General features: G+C 40.9%; 2 protein-coding genes across 2 annotated transcripts; one reads left to right on the top strand and one right to left on the bottom strand.

The window, feature by feature from the left end:
- Window positions 1-3,332: 3,332 nt before the first annotated feature.
- LOC124854646 (cytochrome P450 2J2-like) lies at window positions 3,333-8,647 on the top strand. The gene is given in 9 exon segments (XM_047342779.1): window positions 3,333-3,676; window positions 4,481-4,643; window positions 4,825-4,974; window positions 5,065-5,225; window positions 5,385-5,561; window positions 6,399-6,540; window positions 6,646-6,833; window positions 6,916-7,118; window positions 7,862-8,647. Coding segments are annotated over 9 exon segments (1,503 nt in total). The 5' UTR covers window positions 3,333-3,466; the 3' UTR covers window positions 7,971-8,647.
- On the bottom strand, window positions 8,637-20,811 carry si:ch211-221n20.8 (neurogenic locus notch homolog protein 1). Its single transcript, XM_047342778.1, has 22 exons — window positions 20,679-20,811; window positions 20,071-20,205; window positions 19,910-19,970; window positions 19,651-19,830; window positions 18,746-18,865; window positions 18,381-18,521; window positions 17,915-18,040; window positions 17,337-17,459; window positions 17,014-17,136; window positions 16,696-16,818; window positions 15,225-15,347; window positions 14,795-14,917; window positions 14,081-14,206; window positions 13,625-13,753; window positions 13,408-13,500; window positions 13,200-13,295; window positions 12,703-12,798; window positions 12,350-12,445; window positions 11,382-11,483; window positions 11,099-11,204; window positions 10,621-10,737; window positions 8,637-9,928 (listed from the first exon to the last, which is right to left on the bottom strand). The coding sequence occupies exons 2-22, from the start codon at window positions 20,194-20,196 to the stop codon at window positions 9,850-9,852; spliced, it is 2,409 nt and encodes an 802-aa protein (XP_047198734.1). The 5' UTR covers window positions 20,197-20,205; window positions 20,679-20,811; the 3' UTR covers window positions 8,637-9,849.
- Between the last annotated feature and the right edge of the window lie 750 nt (window positions 20,812-21,561).

The following is a 21,561-nucleotide window of genomic DNA, read 5'->3' as shown; positions in this document are numbered from 1 at the left end:
TTCAGCTATTTATAAACCATTCATTTTGTCATTATATTATCTAACAAGTTTCATGGCCAAATGACGGCTGATATCCGAGCCCATTATTCTGGAACCCAGACTTCCTTCTACTTGATACTTTCTTTATTGTATCTAAACATATTATTTGTAAACCATGGATAGTTTTATCCATACAATAAAATAATAGATATTGTTCCTTTCATGTGAAAATTGTGGTTTTTAATCTGCAAAAATATTTTCACTGATACCCAATCCACTGAGCTGATAAGGGCATGTATCAAACTGTAAGACATTTACAGTAAACTTATAACTACAATACTTTTCGGCATCCTAAACATTGTGATATTATTTAATGAGTTGTCATTGTGCTTTATGTTTATCTTCTTTATTAGGACTCTGATGATGACTCCCATATTGATATTGGGATCTCCTTGTTGAGCATGAGGCTGTCCTTCCCATTCAGTTCAGCTCAAGAGATATCGAGGAGAAGTATGGCCTGCCAAAGCTGTATTCTGTTTGACTAGCATAATTTACCTAAGTCTGTATCACAAATGGTGCTAGTTCTGTGTCTTTCTTTTTAGATTAAAGTTTTCTGCTGTGAAAATATTTAAATGGTTTGTGAACAATAAATGCATTTGAAATTTAAATTTTGTTTAATGTCTTACTTTCACACAATTTTGAAACTATGTATTTAGCTATCTCATATGATAAATTAAATACATACCCTGTTAACTTAAAATTATCATTTCATTAAACTAAGAAATAATTTATGTTAACTAATGATTTTGAGGAAGATAGCTAATGAACTTGTATATGTGCTCTGATTAATTGTTTTTATACAACTTGACCGTTGAGTTTTACTTAACAAATGGTTTGTTTCCGAATTCAAATAATTCGGTTAAGAGTGTAGATTGTAAACCGAATTCCATCCATGACATAAAACTTTATTGTCAAGTCAAGGGCTTGTGCTTTAATTTCACCTAAAAGGTATAGCCACCTCATTACAAGGTTAAGTAACAACACATACACTGTGCAATTAGCATATATTTATTTTATATCTTGTGACATAAATACCTCTTGTTGATATGAAATTGATTTAAATAAATTATCAGAAAGCACAAATGTTGAGTTTGTTGTTGACATGATTTCCCAGTCAGACAAGAGTAATGGGACAAGCCTATTTCATGGTTTAAGGTGTGATCATAACTTTCATGTTATTGTACTATGCTGTGTGCAAACTGCAACTGGCCACCTTTGCAAGCAACTCAACATAAGTGATAAAACTCAGTATCTAGAGTTCCTACCTGAGTTAACCCCATTTAACACCTGCAAGTCACCTGAATCTCCAACCTTGAGTCAAGCCTTCTCTCTGCATATCAGTTCGTATAATAATAATAATAATAACAATAATAATAATAATAATAATAATAATAATAATAATAATAATAACTTGAATTTATATAGCACCTTTCTAGAGACCCAAGGACACTTTATATGTGTCAGTAGGGAAAAAAGAAAATAGAAAAGAAAGTAAATTCACACAAAACTCGTCACTTGTGGCTGTAGTAGAGGGGAATTCCAGAGTCAAGTGCAACGCCTGTCCCAGAGGACCAGGGGCTGTTATTGCAGCATATTAGGGAGACGCTGTTTTGGAAGAGGACATTAAGAAATCACACACAGGTGTTGGTTTGATCCTCTGGGAAAGTATCTCCTTCGTCCTGCTTGACACTCCTCGGGGGTCTAGCTCCTCTAACATCAGTCGCACGTCCTCTTTTTTCACACGCAGACCGTGCTCTCTACATCCACCGGTTCCCATGAAGCTGCCCAGAGTGCAGCAGTTCCTTTGTAATAAATTCGACCAACACCGCTAATTGTGATTCGTCTTTGCGACGTGTGAGTCCCTTTGCGCGAAGTACTCTCCTCAGATGCCTACTGCATATGGAGCTTTTCCTCTTCTTCACCTCCTTCATGCAGCACTTCACCTTCTCCATGCCAGCTGGGGGGAAATCTGAGATGGAGTATTGTTTTGGCCTCACTCTGGCACCACATCCATATGAATTATGTGTATCACCACGTTAATACTCCAACTAAAATACCACAAAAGTCAATATTCTTTAATATACTAAAACATATCAAACTGAATGGCTTCTGTAACATAACATGGGGGCTCCTGCTGATATCTCTTTAGGCTGCAAAACTGTGATATAGTTGGTTTCTTTGTATCTGTTTTGTTTGATTGCCCGACTTCCCAAAACGGGCTATGAGATTTCTTCTTATAGACTAGCTTAGCCTTACACTCTAGTTTTCTATATACTTTTTAACAGTTACTGTGGAATTTAATAGATACCTACACGATTTTTGTTGCTTTCTCTCTTGAAAATAAAGTGCATAATTTTATAAAATTATGTATAGTATTATATGTTGCACCTGTGTAGCCCTCAAAGCATTTTCTTTCAGTTTCACATTCTTTCTTTATTTGGTGTCAATCATTTGTAGTTGAAAATGAGAAGTGATAATTTAAGTTAATGTTTAATATCTAATGTGCAAAATTTATATTAGTTTTTCCTTTTTTGTAACAGTGATGGCGTCACAACCTGTTAGGTCACTTCCTGGTAGGTCACTTCCTGTTGTTACCTGCTGCTGCAAAGAGACAAAAAGAGCAAACCATTTCCATACACTTTGAAACATTATGGAAGCAATGCCATAATTTCATGTATTTGATTGTAGACAATCCTCCCTCTGCCCCAGTATCAGTCTTACTTGCCACTTACCCAGCACACACAGAATCATATGAGAGTTTCATAACATGGCGTCCAACTGCGAAAGATATTCCACAATTACAACCTGTTAACGAAAAGCTAAAGTCTTACCTGCAGTAACTGCAGTTTTCGTGATACACGCGAGACGAGATCATTGACAACTTGTGGAGAAACGTTGTGTAAATGACTCCGTTTCGAATTGAATTTAAATATCAGGACTTGATGACAACACATGATTAGGAGGCATTTTATGTTTTTTTCTGTTGTTCTTTTACATTTGAAGAAGTAATTTGAACTATCCCTTTAAACTGACTTGCACTTTTTAACAATGAATGTGGACAAAGTATGGCTAAGGATGAGGTCGTTGCCTTGTTAAAACCTTATCTGGGTAAATATACTGTAAATGATTATAGAACTCTTACATAACACAACTACCTCAACAGCCACCTATTGATGGTCATCTGGACGTGCAAACAAAGAAAAACTTTGATGACCTCACGCACTGTTGATATTATAGCTCTTAGAGAGAAAAACGTTTTGCCTCTTGTTTGAACTTCCAGAACACATGTAGACGATCCTGCTCTATATCACAGAAGTTAGAGATTTTATTACCTCTGGGAATTTGCCCTGAGGTAAATATAAAACCAGAGCACCATCGGAAACACTGAAGATTTCCCCTGTGGATCCAGAGGCAGCAAGTTGTGAGGATGGACGGGGTCTTTGGATTGTCCGTTTTCTCTGTGTGGCAGTGGCAGGACGTTCGCAGTTTGCTCATCTTCACTCTGGTCTTCTTGGTGATAGCAGAGTGTTTGAGGACCCGTCGTCCCAGCGGCTTCCCTCCAGGACCCCGGGTGCTTCCTCTTGTGGGGACCATGTTATCCCTTGACTTTAACAATCTCCACGGACAAATGACCAAGGTAGGATTCAGATCATATACATTACCATCACCCAAACGGTGGGACTCTCTTTCAGACTAAAAACATAATTGAGTCGACACTTGTTTCTGTAACAAGGTTGGGACAGTGACTTGTATGTTAAATTAATTTCGAAAAATTGCAACATTTGCCTCTGAAATGTGGTTGATTAAAAGCATAAATTGATAATATTGAAATTTGTTCTTGGGCGTGTGTTGATCCCTCATGTATCACCCTCTGTACGGGTGAATGTGACAGCTACATGTAAACTTTGCCCAATACAACCAGTGACTCTATGCTGGAATGATTTAATATTTAGTATGAAAAAAAAAATAATAAATATATATATATATATATATTGTGTAAAATTATTAACAATAACTCAACCTTGACCAAATCCCGGTAAAGAGTCCATTACCACTTACAAGTAACCTAATCATTTTTATCTTAACACTCATAGGGTAGCATCCACTTCATATATGATAATACTTTACAATGTGTACAAAGGAAAACAACATATGTGCGGATCAAAAGGAAGTTGTGCAATGATAGATTTTTCAAATGAATTTGCTCAAATAGAGCTTCATCCCCATTTAACATTTAAATAATGAGTTATATTGTGAAAGAGAAAATAATTCACATTTGATCCGTATTATTTTATGTAAATCCTCTGTGTGGATTGTCACATTGCCAAATTGTAAATCTTACAGCAACTTTCATCTGCTTTTTTGAAAGGAGACTATTTACTCACTAGGCCGAGGTTGCATTTATGCCGTTTAAATCTCACTTATGTTGTTCTTGTGGCAGTTAGCAGAGAAGTATGGGAATGTGTACAGCCTTAAGATGGGCTCCTCCTGGATAGTGGTGTTGAATGGCCTTGACGCCCTGCAAGAAGGTCTACTCACCAACGGAGACATCCTGGCGGACCGACCCTTAATTCCTCTCCATACTGACGTGCTTCCTGATCTTGGTAAAGACTTATTGCAAAACATTGGCCTAAAGATATTTTCTACTCACTGTGGAAGAGGAATAGTAATGTATGACATTTTGTACGTGACTGCAGATATCTCCACTTCTACCTATAACCTTTTTTGAACTCTGTCAACTCATTTATGTCACAAGCTGAGTCTCAATTCCAATTTTCTCATCAGGTATTATCTTTACCAACGGATACTTGTGGAAACAGCAAAGACGATTTGCCCTCTTCACTCTCAAGTACTTTGGAGTTGGCAAGAAATCCCTGGAATCTACCATACAGGATGAATTTAATCACATATCTAGAGAGATTGCTGGTCATGAAGGTAAAGAATCTAATGTAAAAAAAAAAAAAGACAAGAATATAGTAAACTAACGTCAGATGTGTAAAGTCTGATATGTGATCACCTTCACAGGCAAACCCTTCAATCCTCACTTGGTTATAAACAATGCCGTGTCCAACATCATCTGCTCCCTGGTGTTTGGTCATCGCTTTGAGTACGGCGATGAGAAGTTTCTCACTTTGATGAAGTTGATTGACACGGCAACTCAAATCGAGGGCTCCATTTGGGCTCAGGTACTGCATTTGAAAGCAGCAGCATTAATGAAAGCTTTTTGATTTCTACTCTGTTTTGATTCCTTGCTATTTTGATGTACTAATATCAAGTAGTGCTTCTAGAAACACACTTGCTGTTGCTAGTCGACTTACTTTGAGTCTTCTGGATCATATCGACAGCTGTACAATGGGTTTCCAACGCTGATGAGACGTCTGCCGGGCCCTCACCACACTCTTCAGAAAATCTATGGTGAAATGGTAAAGTTTATGAAAATAGAAATCAATCAGCACAAGAAAGACTGGGACCCCGCAGAGCCCAGAGACTTCATCGACTGTTACCTGACTGAGATTCAGAAGGTGCGTGGACAAACGAATATTTTCATAATCCTTTCATTGTTTTAACTTTAATTTTGTGCAATATCTTAAACCCACAATCCATCGCCGATTGTTGTGTTGCTTTTCTTTGTCAGATCTGATAGTAAATAATATCTTTTGTCTTTTCGTCTGTTAGTTGGACAATACATTTACATTTTTAGACTTGAAAAAGTAATTTACTTTACTATTTTCGAACATTTTCTAAAAGCTTTTGAATAATGGCGTAAATTCCCAAAAGATTAGTTGGCAATGAAACTAATAATAATAAATATAATAATAATGATAATAATAATAATTGTAAGGTTTTACTTATGTTCCTTAAGGAGGATTAAAAGTGTAAAACTACATTTAGTTTAATATCTTTAATATTATGAATTCATTGTTGGTTTCCAATGGGCTCTCTCTGACTAATCATTGGAGTATAAAAACTTTGAACTTCCTGAAGAGGTCTATATGTATCTGGAAGAAGAGTTGAATCAGTCATTAAAAGTATATTATATTTACTTTATACAGTTTAGTAATATAGTTTTATAGTTGATTATTTGAAATGTTGATTGTAACATAGCCATTCTTAAAACAGTTGAGCATAATAGTCAAAGGAGATTTACGTATTTAAAACATTCTCATTTAAAAAAGCTCATTTAATGATATTCCTGCAGTCAACATGATTAACATCAAATGTTGTAGCAACAATTTCCCACCCTGCCTAAACTTGAATCAATATCCTCACTAATTTAGTGTGCTATTGTTGTAATTAATCTAAATTTTAAATATCAATATGATGATGTGTATTTTTTGAACGTTCAGCATCAGAGCAAGAAGGATGATAAAGAGGATGCTGGTTTTCATGAGAATAATTTGGTGATGTGTTCGTTTGATCTGTTCGGAGCCGGCACCGAGACCACATCCACCACCCTGCGCTGGGCTCTGCTCTACATGACAAAGCACCCTGAGATTCAGGGTAGGAGCTCACAGAAGGCAGTTTGTTGGAATAAGTGCAAACTTAAATACTTGTTGCTGTGAGATATCTTTTTCGTTTTGTTCCCTTCTCTGTCATGTTGCACAGAGAAAGTCCAGGCTGAAATAGACCAAGTGATTGGACAGTCCAGGCAGCCGTGCATGGAGGACCGTGCAGACCTTCCCTACACTGACGCCGTCATCCACGAGGTGCAGAGGATGGGCAACATCGTTCCTCTGGGGCTGCCTCACTTCGCCAACAGGGACGTCAAGCTGGGAGGCTACTCACTCCCAAAGGTCATTTCTTGCGCTGTGTTTTGTCTTTTTCCCTCACATCCACACTCGCTCTTCAACCCACTCATCCTGATGCATTTCTCAGGGCGTTACAGTGATTCCTAATCTGACCTCGGTGCTGTTCGAGAAGAGCAAGTGGGAGACGCCCTTCACCTTCAACCCAGGACACTTTCTGAATGAGGAGGGAAGGTTTGTGAAGAATGCTGCTTTCGTCCCTTTCTCTGCTGGCAAGTACCATCTCACAACATTTTAATGGACAAGATTCTTTTTTTTTTTTACAAATCTATTAATTCATTCTGGATTTTTACCTTAAGTTTGTCTAATCAGCTGGTTGACTTAACACCAGAATCATCCATAGAAATGTATTATTTAAAAAAAAAGGTATTCAGGAGCATAATGTCGCTGTTACAAATGTGACCGGTTAGGTAATAAGTGGAAATGTTCCATAAACTTAAGCATATTGTGCTAATTCCCAACACCTACAGTACTGCCTCCTCTTGAATTTGTATCACTGAGAGACCAGATCAAAGTACATCCTGCATTTAAAGCAAAATATGGCCCAACATTTGACTGCATTGATTTAGTGCAACTTGAACGCAATCATGCGCGCAATCATGACACCTTCTTTCCATCACCACACCCCAAAATTCCTTTCATTTTCAAACTTCAATTCTTCTGTATCAACTTAAATTGACTTGTGACATCACTAGAGGCCATTTGTCACATGTGCAGCTCTGTGCAGTAACTATCACTGCCCAAATAAATGGTGTTTGCTTCAAGTATGCAAGAGCAAAATGGTAGCATAAGGCACAGCAAGGTAACATAATATATTATAAAAGAAATTGATTGTGGCCGAGACATGTCACAAAGGCACAATAATGTAAAACACAGCTGCAAAAGCCACAACACATTAATGCACTTGTGTGAGACGTCTCAGCCACCATATGAATGTCTTTATAAAACTCAAAATCATTTTATTTATCTTTGACATTCCTCTGTTAAAACGTGGTGCATTTTTCCTGCAGGTAAGCGCAGCACTTCACCTTCTCCATGCCTCCTGGGGTGGAGCCTGTCTTAAAGCCCCGTGTTAGCATCATTCTTTCACCCCAACACTTTGAAATCTGTGCCACGCTGCGTTAAGTGTGACACTCACACATCATGAAGTTCTTCATGCATTAACAGGAGTCACAATGTCAGTTTTACTGGTGACCTTTGGTGTCTTTAAGCTGCAATAATGAATATTTTGGCCACTTGGATGCAGAAGAAGTTTACAACAAGCTTGACACATTATCGACTTTTGTTATATTTGCTTTGGCCCAGTGTTCTGGATAACCTTTGCCTCTTGACGGTTCACTTCTGTGAATCAATATTAGCTTTGTTTCCGGCAGAATTCAATATCCAATATACAGTATATATAGTATCCAATATTGTGTCTCCACCATCCCCTGAAGAATCATATATGTTCCACCTTGCTTTCCTACTGCTGCAGCTGCCATCTGATGCAAGGCAGGTAAAACAATGAGCTAAAGACAGACAGATGCAGAGTTAGGTGACAGTAACCTGTTGTTGGTTTGTCTCTGTGTGAAGCTTTTCAATTCCAATTTTACAATTTTATTGTGAAAATCCAAAATTTCCTGGAGGTCTGTGTGTAGATACATTCATTTTTATGACCTCAGCCAAGGAGTTTATTTTTTCAGGTTGTGTTTTTGTTAGCTGGAGGGCTAGTGGAATTATGCAAGAACTATTAAACCAATTTGCATTTGCACGGATGGTCCTTGGGAAGAACCTATCTTCAACACATGTAAATTAAGGGTAAGATCCATTTTTTACTTTCTTACAATATATTTTATGACAAATAAATCATTGAGGTTATCAGAACACTGCATTTTTTTCTTTACTTCATTCCTACTTTAAGAACTGGACAGTTATGTTCATCATGGATGTTTAGCCTTAGTAGAGGTGTGTACAGTGGTTTGAGACATCTCTCACCAGTGCATTCATGGGAAACACAAATGCAAAAGACACAAAATGGAAACACAGCCACAGTGGAAGTGTGTGACAACAGATGCTGAGAGTGAAACAGGCAGTCATTTACTGTGGGTGTATGAGTCAGTCATTTTTGAAAACCCGGACAAGTCAGTCGCTGCTTGAAATGACATGCTTGGAGCTTCCATTCTCACTCACTTACGCTGCAGTTGTGTTTCAGTTGTGTGGCTTTTGCGTCCGTGTTTTTCCTTTAATGCGCTTGTGTGCGACATCTCAGCCACGATAGGTATATGTGCTCTAATGTGTGCTGCTCTAGTATAACCTGGATCTAGAGGTTGCGTCAGAGGCCTTTCACCTGCTTGTAGATAAAAGTCTCTCTATTTAAAGCAGGTCATGAGCCACTGTGCGATAAGAGGTTAGATAACAGTATTACCATGATAACATGTCTCGTACAGTCACACAACACTGCTCCTCTGTATCAGTTCATACTCATACTAATGCACACAAGCAGGCCGAGTTCTTTTATTGCGAGATTCTATTGTAACTGTGGTTTAAAGTCCAAGACATTTACTTCAAAAATGTTTCTTTTATTGGGAATATTCCCTGAAGTGAACTAACCACAACCTTTCACTGAAAGTTTGTTGTTTACTGTAAAAACCTAAGTAATACTGACACCATTTTGTAGAAAAAAACAACAAATGTAAATTTAACAACGCTCAGCTGCCACATATAAACATTACAAACATCTAATGTACATTTTACATTCTACGGAATCTTTCTCATGAAATGTAAATAATGGTGTACAATAGTGAGTTAAAGATACTCGTCAACATATATCGTTAAACCAAATAAACAGCCTTGATGATACAATCACGTCCCCTTTCTCTTTTCAACATATCGACTTGATTTAAAAGAAGCCACATCAACCTCACATTGATTCAGTTACATGTAGTTTTACAGTTGAGTTTCGGTCCAAAATCTTGTCTGAGGGGCTGACGTGTCCTGGTGACCAGCAGGTTTCAAACAGCACCGCTCATCTGCCCTTCCTCTGCGGACACTGGATCTTGTAGCCCACCCTGTAGGCCTGCAGGTACACACGTGCCTGGTTTATCCTGGAAACACAACCACGCAGCAGACACAGCTTTGTCACACTCTAATATTAATACACTATGATGTTATTCAACTTTTTACATGTTGGAATCATGGTCCACAAATTCTACTGTAACACACATCTTACATTTTTAAACATCCACCGAGGAAGTCATGTTTTCACCACTGTCCTGTTGTTGGTTGGTTGGTTTGTTTGTTAGCGCAGTTACACAAAAGCTACAGGACAGATTACCAGGAAACGTTGTGGAAGGACGCAGTATGGGTAAGGGATGATCCCAGTACATTTCGGTGCAGATCTGGGGTGGATTATTTTTTTTTTCTTTTTCTTTCTTTAACATTGCAAAATAGGATCTTTTTCTCAGGGAATAATTTTATGATATTGATATTTATGAGGGTGTGCAATTTGGTGTGGATCCAAATAAAAATCTGGATCTAGTGAATTTGAATGTGGTTTCGTACAGGGACTGATAGACCTTCTAGTTATGCCATAGTTTTTAAGACCTCGGAAAACAACAGCATTATAGTAGTACTTTTATGACATGTTTAATGTACTTAATAAGTAGAAACGAAGATCAGAGAAGTTTTTGGAAGTTATTGTAACATTTTTGTGATAAAACACCAACCACCTGGTCCCTCAACCAGGCAACAACTTGAACTACTTAATGCCAGAGGAGGCGACAGAAAAACATGTAACCTGTATTTAGTGCAAAGCTGAACTCCCAGGGGTCCACAGCGGTCAACGTAACTCTCCCTGAACGCCTTTCTCACCGCTCGAGCCATACTGACCACGGTGGTGACCACAGGACACGTCCTAGAACACAAACACACAACTCTGTATCTGCAGGTCAAAGGATTTAAACAACCATTTATTACAAGATTCACTTTTGTCCTGATCTGTTGTTTTAGAACAGACACAGATTTTTTGGGGTTGTTTTTTTGCAAAACCTTCACACTTGACATTTTCAACTGCTCATCAGTGATGCAAAGGTTAAGAGAACACCATCTGTCAAAGAGTAAACTGCCACTATCTCTAACAATTGATCTGACAAATGGAAGTGATCAAGATTTCCCATGTATTTTAGAAAGCGTCTTCTAATGAGACCATTGAGTGATTAACAGTCAACACTAACTGAAGATTGTTATGTATTTGTGACTGTGTTGTTGCTACTCACAGTCGTTCACAGCGCAGGCCTGCGGTGCCCTCTGGACAGGTGCACGTGTTGTGAGGACTGCAGGTGGCGCCGTGTTGGCAGGGCGGCACACAGGGTGTGGTCACCGCTGCAGACACATCACACAGCAAGAGTGTTAATGCAATGCAAAGGCATGCACGCACACACACACACACACACACACACACACACACACACACACACACACACACACACACACACACACACACACACACACACACACACACACACACACACACACACACACACACACACACACACACACCTGTTTCACAGAGGCTCCCAGTGAATCCTTTGGCGCAGCGGCACCTGTTGAGGCCCACACACACTCCTCCATTCTTACAAGGTTTCCGACACTGAACAGGTTCTGAAGGAGACAGGAGAGAAAACACAGTCTTCTCCTAAAGCTCAGAGAGCAAACACGCTGTGAGGTTTATCTATCTACTGGTATTTCAGTGGGAACATTAATTGTGTCTCTTTTACATTAATACATTAATATGGCCTCAGAGTTACACCAGGTCATTTTCCACTCTGTTTGTTTTGGAGGTAACATGACCTTGGGATGAACCTCTAGTCATTTCTTCATTTATATTTTTGCAGGCATGAGCTGGTGCTACACTTGCACATGTACAGAGCGTCACTGACTGGCTGCCTGGAGAACTACATTTCATAAGACAGTTGTTCCCAATCTTTATGACTTGTAACTAGTTCTGCATATTCATAACTTGGGCTGAAACAAACTATTAGTTTCAGATTATTGATCCAACGTCTGAACACCATGTCCATTTGACATTTATTAGAAATATGATGATGATGATGATCCTAGAGATATTCAGTCATAAAGGACAATGAAAAGAAAGCAATTGTCAGTTTTGAGAGGCTGGAACTATTTATCAAAATATTTTGTTTTGTTTGATTTGGCTGTATTGACTGATTTACTATCCTTAATCCAAAAACAAATGTACCTCATCACAGTAAAATTCGAGGTAATGTGGTTTTATTTCAAACATTCTGTCTTCTGCTTTGCATAAATTAGAGCAAGAAGGGAACAACACTCATAACTTCTATTTTTGAAGACTAGTTTTTTGAAGTTTGTTATAGATTACTTTATTTACGGGTTTAATTATATTGAAACACTTGTTTAAATCAGTCATGTACAGTGCAAACTGAAATGTTTTAGTTATGTAACAATGGACCCATGCAGTGACAATGTAAGAGTGTGTAGAATCTCACCTATCTGGCAGCGCGCTCCTTGCCATCCATCAACACATGCGCATTTGTTGACATCCACACATCTTCCACCACTTTGACAGGCAGGAGTGCACAGGGCTACAGAACACACACACACACACACACACACACACACACACACACACACACACACACACACACACACACACACACACACACACACACACACACACACACACACACACACACACACACACACACACACACACACACACACACAGGTTTAACCCATATTTCATCAGGCAGTGCTGCTAGCAAGCCCAGAGGCAAGAAAATATAATTGACAGATCTTTAGTGTAACTAAGGTAAAATGTTCTGGTGTTTTTCTCACTCACGCAAAAGGCACTGGGGACCGGTGTAGTCAGATGGACACTGGCAGGTGTCAGGCTCCACACAGCGACCCCCGTTAGCACAGGGCAACTCACACACCGCTGACAGGATGAATTTCAATTTAATCATTACCATTTGGGGTTTTATGGTTTTATGAATAAAGTTTGCAGTAAAAACTCTAAACAAAACTGATACATTATTTAGTGAAACCAAAGTTGAAAAATGTATAGAATAGGAGCAACGTGTAACAACACAGTACTTCATACCTCGAGGTAAGAGTTGGTGTCCATAAAACATGACATGTTTGTAGTGAAGAAAATGAATACGATTTTCAGCCTTTATCCTGAAGTCTTATATTACTTTCTTCTGTATCAGGGTTTTTTGTGCCGTCTGCTTTGTTTCCTTAAAACCAATCTCTGTGTTTACAGACACTATCTCTGGAGTGTGTGCCTCTACACAGACGGGTCACTCTTCATTAGCCTTCGTGTCAGAGGGGGTTTACCTGTGTGGCAGCCTGCTCCGGTCCAGCCGGGAGGACACAAACACTTGTTCCAGCGCATACAGGTTCCTCCATGGGCACAGGGCGGAGAGCACATGGCTGAAACACACACACCAAAGATGGATTTCGTTCAATTTCATCCATCCATCAATCATACTAACTCCCTTTAAGGGTCCTATGATCACCCATGTAGAACAGTGCAGGTTTTTACCTGAGCAGCCCACACCAGGGTATCCGGGAGGACAGTCACAGCTGTTTGGAGCCACACAGACACCGTAGTTCTGACAGCTAGGGTCACACACAGCTGGAAGAGCAGATTCATATAGGTATTAATAGATTAAAAATGTTTTTAATCGTATAAAAAGTCACATTTAATGATAGTATCTGCATGATTCGTTATGATGACCAATGTAAGTTGACCGACTCACGCTGGCACTTGGTGAGGTCATCGGTGCGAACTTCATACCCCTCCCTGCAGGCGCAGTAAAACCCACCAGGGTGGTTCACACAGAGCTGCTCACAGCCTCCGTTTGTAAAGTCCCCGCACTCATTCACATCTCATGACAAAGGACAAGGAGAGAAAGTTAAACAGGTGGAAACGTCTGGGCCGAGCGTCCACAGAAGCCAGGCAATCAAATTATGATTAAAGAAAGCTTGGCCCTGGCTGAACTGTTCAGGCTCATAAACGACTAAGCAGTGTTTCTCACACTTCATTTTAGATCATTTTATAGTTGTTGAGATTCTAGCAAAAGTTTTAGTTAAAAAATATAATAAAATGTATAAATAAACAGCTTAATTTCAGTGACAACTCTAAATATACACGATCAGAGCAGCAAGTTAACAGAGGTATAGTGCCGGTGTGAGGAGTGACAATGAGTTCTCACCCACGCAGCTCCTCAGGTCCTCGCCCAGCTTCCAGCCTGTTCCACAGCTGCAGCGGACGCGGCCCTCGGCCCCCACCGCGCACACGTGGTCACACCCACCATTTCTCAGCTTACAAGATGAAACATCTGCTCAGGTAATAAAGAAATTACTTCAACATATATCTATCAGCTGAAAAGACTGGTTTGCAGTAGTTGATTGAAAGATGAATGATCAGCATCTATTTTGATAACTGATTAATCTGTCAAGTAAAAGTGCCAGAAACTCCCAGAATTCCAGTTTCTAAATTGTTTTGCTGTTATTTGTCTTGTTTTCTAGCCAACTAACATCTTCAAGTTTGACATGTCTGACATCTGAAAACAAGTCACTAATGAGAATGGTTGGCAGATTAGTTGGAGCCTTAATTGTGAAGATATATGACCTTTAAATTGTCTTTTATGAATGAATGAATCATAAAACAAAAGGGGTTCTCCTGAGAAAACATTTTTTTCTGCATAACAGAATATTGTTTGTAGGACAAAGAGAAATGTCATATTCAATGCTGTCTGATATACATAAAGAAGGTATAGATATAATAGACGGTATTCCAATAGAAAATCCAGTGGAGCATTTTAAAAGGTGAATTTTCTTTATATAATTTATTAAAAATCTGACAGCACTTTACATTACAGCTCAAACGAATGAGTGTAATGTCAACAGTTTACTGAGAGACCTACTGCTGCAGGTGTGGTTGTCCGTGTCCAGCAGCAGAGGGGGAGGGCAGTGGCAATCATGTCCTCCTGGAGAGTTGGTGCAGGAGTGGGAGCAGCCGCCGTTCTGGAGTTTACATTCATCAATGTCTGAGTGCACGCACACACACACACGCACAGACACACACACAAGGTAAACATGTTTTTAGATGGAGGACACAGTACATTTCCTGTGCAAGATCTCCGTAACTGATTCTGGCTTCATGTCATTTTACAAAATGTTCTCCTAGGAGACCCACTAATTTCCATGTGGAAAAGATGTTCCTAAACTAACAAACACACACACACATGAGACATCTGCATGCTGTTAAATTGCCCATGTTCATACGGCTTTAATGACAGAAAACGAGTTTGTAAACAGCAGAGGAAAATGACAGCGTGTCGGCGAGTGACTGACCCACACAGGTGCGGCGGTCGATGTGCAGCTGGTAGCCGGGCCTGCAGGAGCACTGGAACGATCCAAGAGTGTTGATGCACATGTGCTCACAGGTCCCATTCAGCGTCGAGCACTCATCCACATCTGTGGGATCAGACACGCGTGTTTAACTCATGACCAAAGATGGCTCTGTGCTCGAGCTCATTCAGTTTAAGCTGTTTGCATTTCAAGTCAGCACTTGTTTCAAGGGGCTTGGAGGACCAGGTGAGTGGGGTGTGCAACAGGGAAGCTGCTTGTTGGCTTAAGGGACCAAAAGGGGCCCTGGGTATTGAGGATGATGCTCTGGTCCTGGGAGACGTGATCTCTTTGCTGCGCTCTGGTGATGAGCTGCAGAGTGATTTTGAAGTCCCCTCCACCTGAGTGCAGACTACAGGGATTAGGGCCCATCTTGTGAGGCAGCATAGAGCATATACATTCTTCCACAGGCTGCAAAAGTAATTCAAGTTGGTTATGGTGTGTCTGCTGTATAGTAACATCTAAACGACTGTGCCCTCATATAGGCACAGTTGGGTGGAATCGTACTTCTACAGCCTCCTGAGCAGCTGTGGCTGAGGAGGAACAGTGGGTACTCAGGTCATCCACCAACCACAGCCTGGTGGTTTAAACCCTCCCGTCCATATGTCGATGTGCTGTTGGGCAAAACACACTGAACCCAAGTTTCTCCCAGGTCAGCACTTTGAATTGTGAGTGCATAAATGTAGAAAGGCGCTATGTGAGTGCAGCAGACAAGATAGCCCACTTATTTGTGAAATCTCACCTCTCAGGGCCACAAAGCCAGTTGAAGGTTTTATGTTTGTATTCAGAACTTCTCAACTATACTCATTGTGTGTTCTTTACATTATAAAAGCTACTCAGGAGGTAAATTGGAGAATTGGATACAGTGTTTACCTGCAGTTTGCCTTTCGCACATGCACAACACAGCTGGAGGTTCTCTGCACAGACTCGTTCATAACAGCAACAAATTCTTTTCAATATTCAGGCGAGAGCTGGCAGGAAGTGACATCAGTATTAATACCGCAGAATCAGGTGATTCACGTGATTTTCTCGACGACACAGACAGTCGTCAGCTCTTATAGCCTCAAACTCTCTTGACATCTACATCGATGTCTTCTACGTGTGTGTCACTGCTTTTACACCGGGAGATATTTGTTTTCTTTTTGTTTTTTCATTTTCGCGTCTGTCGCGTGTTAGACGCACCATCAACCCCCCACAAACAACCTTTGGGACCTCTGGTTGACATGCGGTTGTACTATGTCTTACTTGTGGCCCAGATCTGGCAAACAGGAGCGGACCGCCTGAATGCCATCATTTAATGAGGTATTGGCCAAAACATATTTTCTATAGGGGAAAGATGATGATACTGTCAGTTTTGTCTGCACAACTTATGTCAGCTGCTTTATGTGAATGGATCAACAGCTGACCTGTGTTTTACCTGTGCAGTTGTGTCCGCCCTGGTCCAGCTGGTATCCGGACCCACACTGGCAGCTGTAGCCTCCGGCCTCGTTGGTGCAGTTGTGTTCACAGTGGCCGTTGTTCAGTGCGCACTCATCGATGTCTGTAAACAAGGACAATCCTAAAGGACTGGTGTCTGGTGGGCATGTGGCCAAGTGCTGCTGGCACACACCAAGAATTGTTAACATGACACAAGGATCGCTGGCAGACACTTAACGATACTGAGCACCACTGAGGCACGCACATATGGAAAACACAGGAAAACAAGCACACACACACACACACACTGCTTACCCACCAAAACAAGAGTATCCATCCCCATTGAAGCCCTGGTAACATTGGCAGAAATACGAGCCAATGATGTTGCCACAGCGAGCGTTGGTATCACACCCGTGACGACCAAATGTACACTCGTTGTCATCTTGAAAGAAAGAGCACATGCTATTATTTACAATTTCTTTCGAATCTGATTCAATACTCAGTCCTTTTCTATTCCCCACCCGGTACAGTTTTAATGGAAGACATAAAAACAAGCATGGGAACACACACACACAAGGAAGCTGAACCTGTCCACGGGAAACAGAGTTTTCCCAGGGAGCGACGTCAGCACTAATTACTTACCTTCGCAGTGTGTGCCGTTTCCCTGGTAACCTGGTCGACAAACACACTTATAGCTCCCAAGCGTGTTCTCACACACACTCTGACCATCGCACACCGCAGGACTCTCCGTACATTCGTCCACATCTGGGACAGAGAGACAGAGGAAGACAAAGAGAGGGAGCGGTTCTTAATAAACAATGATACATTTTATTGTCAAGGTCATCTGTGAAATGCCCCCCCCTAATGTGTCCCCTCAACACAATGAGAAGCTTCTAATTACAAGGAAATATTTTCCCTGCTCTTTTATTAGAGAGAATTGGGACGATTTACAGAACAAGACAGGAATAAGTCCTTGGAAGATTGATGACAAAAGGTTTGAGAGAACAAAAACAGAGAGAAACAAAAACAGAGAGAAACAAAGCAGGCTGGAAGCAAAGCAGCAGATTAAAGCTCACTATTGCTGCAAAGAATTCCTTCCTGTCAGCTGGAGTTATCGACTCTGGGTCAATCTCAGTGAAACATGAAATAACGTGTTAATACCAGGTCAGATCTGACCATCGGGCTGCTCCTGCTGTGCTGAGGCTTAACCACCGACTCACCGACACAGGCGGGCGCCTCCGCTCTGAAGCCCGGCTGGCACTGGCATGTGAAGCTGCCAGGAGTGTTCACACACACGTTTCCCAGCTCCCGGCGACACAGCTCCTCGAAGCTGCACTCGTCCACATCTGCAGTGAGAGAGAAACCAACCAGCAAGAAGCTTTAAACAGGATTCATCAGTTTGGCAGTCCATGTAATTTCATTGATTAATTAATTAAGTGTGTCAACCTGTGTTTTGCCATAAATACATTTTTTGAACATTGTGGTTTTACATTTTATTAGTTGTGGTTTCATTTTGGGAAAAGACTTGTGTGGTCTGATCAAATTTGAACAAGAGATCAGCAAACTGCTCAGTAAATTTGTTTTCCAACTCTTGCTAAGTGATTTTGTTTGAGAGACTAAAATCTCAACTACTGTGCATCCATATCCCACAGTCACACAAAACACACATGTCAACATCAGCCTCACCCACGCAGCTTTTTCCAGTGAGGGCGATTACATATCCTGCAGGACAGGAGCAGGTGAAGGAACCAGGGGTGTTCTGACATTCAGCCTCCCCCTGACAGGCCTGCAGACCCGTCACTGCAGCCAGAGCACACTCATCTATATCTGAGGGACACATTAGGCACACATGCATTAAAACCATACAACAGAGGATGCATGGTACGGATTCATCTCGGACACTCTCCTTTCAATCTCCTCACACACATACCCTGCATTATTTCGGCATACAAATTAGAGTCAAACCAATATGGCTTTTGCTGATGGCGATTTTAGGTAGTAAACTTTTTTGATACTGACATCAGCTGATGCATATATTAAAAAAAAAGTACCTTGGCACCCTCCAGCACCCATCAGGTAACCACGGAGACAGCTACATGAGTAATTGCCGGGGGTATTAGTGCAGCTGGCATACAGACCACATGGTCCTTCTCCCCCACACTCATCAATATCTGTGGAGCAGAGTGAAAATAATGTTGAACTGAGGTCACTGTGTGTGCACATAAAAATGTGAAACATGGTCTGGTGTCATGTAGCAACATGTGCTGTTCAGATGAACAGTATTTATAATAGTGCTGTAATATTAAAGCATATTTCCTGGAGGGAAAGTTGTGTTAGCTTTTTCTAATGGCCGGCTTCTTTCTCCACATTAAAAACACATTTCCCACAACATCCTTACACAAAGTGATCGTTCTCTTAGGGGATCAACATTTTGGAAATATTTTGTCTGTTGCCTGTTCACTCATTGCATCAATATCTTTACAACATATGATGTAAATGGTTTAAATGCAGAGTCGTGGCTCTACTCACTCGTCCCCTGATTTGAATCAAGCAATTCCACTGATTTCTCAAAGAGAATACAGTGATCATTTTATTGATGTTCCTCCACTACACTTATTATCTTTAAGCTCTGGTTTCTAGGACTAGACAATAAAACAATATCAGTAATTATCGCAATATAGTTTTCATTAATAGCAATAAAACAAAGGTTCCATATGTATCAATGTATTGCTAATGCATTGTATGAGTACAGTTAGAAGGTAGAACACATAATTGTTCTACCTCAGATTTGTCAAATGTTTTGCTGTTTATCAAGTGTTTGTCATAAAGAAGAATTTAAAACCACAACCTTCACTCAGGAGCAAAATCAGTCATTCATCAGTATCAACCAATATGAACATTTTTATCTTGTGGTCCAGCCGTACTGGTTCCTGCTGCTGATTCTGTCCCTCCTCACCTTTACACTCAGCAGCTCCGTCCAGAGTGAAGCCCACAGGACAGGTACAGTTGTCACCAACCTCCACCATGCCAGATGCAGGACAGGCACATCCAGAGCTGCTCTCCAGCATCACCTGGTTTCCTGGACACTGAGGGGCAGGACTGGAGCTCGGAGAATTTGTGGTTGTCAAGAAAGTCGCTGATGTAGAAGAAAAAAGATGCAATTTTAGGGAGAAACTGAAAAACAAGTCAAGAGAAAAATGAAAACAACAACTCACACGTGGTGGGCGTGTGGCTCGGCGTCGGTTCACTGAGATATCCGATTGCATTTTCAACCACCTGATTGTGAACCAGAAATGGAGTTTAATTGATGGCATCGCCCCCAAAAAGGGACATTCGTAACTTTGCAGACTCTCAGGGGGTTTCCTCGCCCACTAACCTGGATCTGTGTGATCTCCTCTGTGGGCTTCAGGACTTCATTTGCATTTTCCTCAGGGCTGCTCAGAGGCTCGGCCGCAGACAAACCCAGCAGCAGGGCTGACAGGAGGGTCCACATGTGAGTCATCACCTGAATCTGTGTGGAGGAGAAGGAGAAGGAGCTGCTTTAACTGAGCCATCGTTAGCAAAGACAAACAGATCAATGAGACTAATGACTGAGAAATGAGAGCTTCAATACTTAACAGGGAAATCACACTCATATGGACTGTGTGTGTGCAGCAGCAACATAAGTCACACAGTGCATGTCCAGGCAGGCAAAACAACAGAGGGGTAAGAGCACCCTGTTATTAAGTGAACATCAACCCCCTGGGCTGTCTGCACAGAACAAAAGAAACTTACAGCTGCTTAAATGTGCAGATACAAGTTTTAGACATGGTCAGCTGGATTTTGCCTCATGTTAAGTTATTGTAATGTATGAAAAGAGTTAGTAGTTGAAAACCTTTTGTGGAACCTTGTATATTTGTGAAAACAGCAGAGAGACTTGTGTGGGACTAACTTAAAGAGTAATGAAGCGCGGTAAAAGTAACACACTCGATTGAGCCGACTTACCCGGGTTCGATGCGCTCTCACTCAGAATCAGGGCTCCAGGAAATAGAAACAAATAGATTTCCAGATGTGGAGGAAAAAATCGCTCTTCTATCCTCTCCAGATGTGGACTCACAGTCACACTCACTCAGCCGCAAACCAGCTCTGTACTATTAAAGGAGGGGGTCTGTTCACCAAAGCAGTGACTCCACATCCTGTTCAGTACCGTCCCATTCCACAAATCCCAAATCCCCTCTCACACACACACAGAGCGAGGGGAGAGAGAGAGAAGGGAGGGAGAGAGAGAGAGAGAGAGAGAGAGAGAGAGAGAGAGAGAGAGAGAGAGAGAGAGAGAGAGAGAGAGAGAGAGACGGGGGTGCTGCTGCATGGTGCCCCTGCTCTGAACCCTGCAGGAGAGGTGAACAACCAGTCAGCAGGCGAGGTCACACCCAGAGACTCTATACGGGGAAACATAAAAGTGATCAAAGAAATATTATTATCTCCAAAGAGCATGATGATGGCAGCAGGGTGCAACTCTTAGAAGTTAGATTTTATTGTATCTTCACCAGTGCAACTTTCATGCTGCAAAAAAAATATTTTCTAACTATGTGTACATTTCTACTCTTGTGCTTTGGGATTAAAGTTCAAAGTAGGGATTAGAGTAAATATAGGTTTTTTAAAAGTCTAATTAAGACCCTCAGGGCCATTTCAGTTTTGTTGGAAACAACAAAGAAAACCTGTCTCTCTACTGATCTTTTACTTTTGTGCCTTTTGCGCCTATATATATATATATATATAGAGAGAGAGATAGATTAGATTAATAGCATGTACAAGATGCTTAACCAGAGAGGCACATACTAGGCAGCGGAGGAAGCTTCATGTATGTCACTTCAGTTAAAGCAAAACA

The sequence above is a fragment of the Hippoglossus stenolepis genome, chromosome 14, assembly GCF_022539355.2.
Source record: "Hippoglossus stenolepis isolate QCI-W04-F060 chromosome 14, HSTE1.2, whole genome shotgun sequence".
NCBI classification, from domain to species: domain Eukaryota; kingdom Metazoa; phylum Chordata; class Actinopteri; order Pleuronectiformes; family Pleuronectidae; genus Hippoglossus; species Hippoglossus stenolepis.
This window is presented reverse-complemented; position numbering and strand designations above follow the sequence as displayed.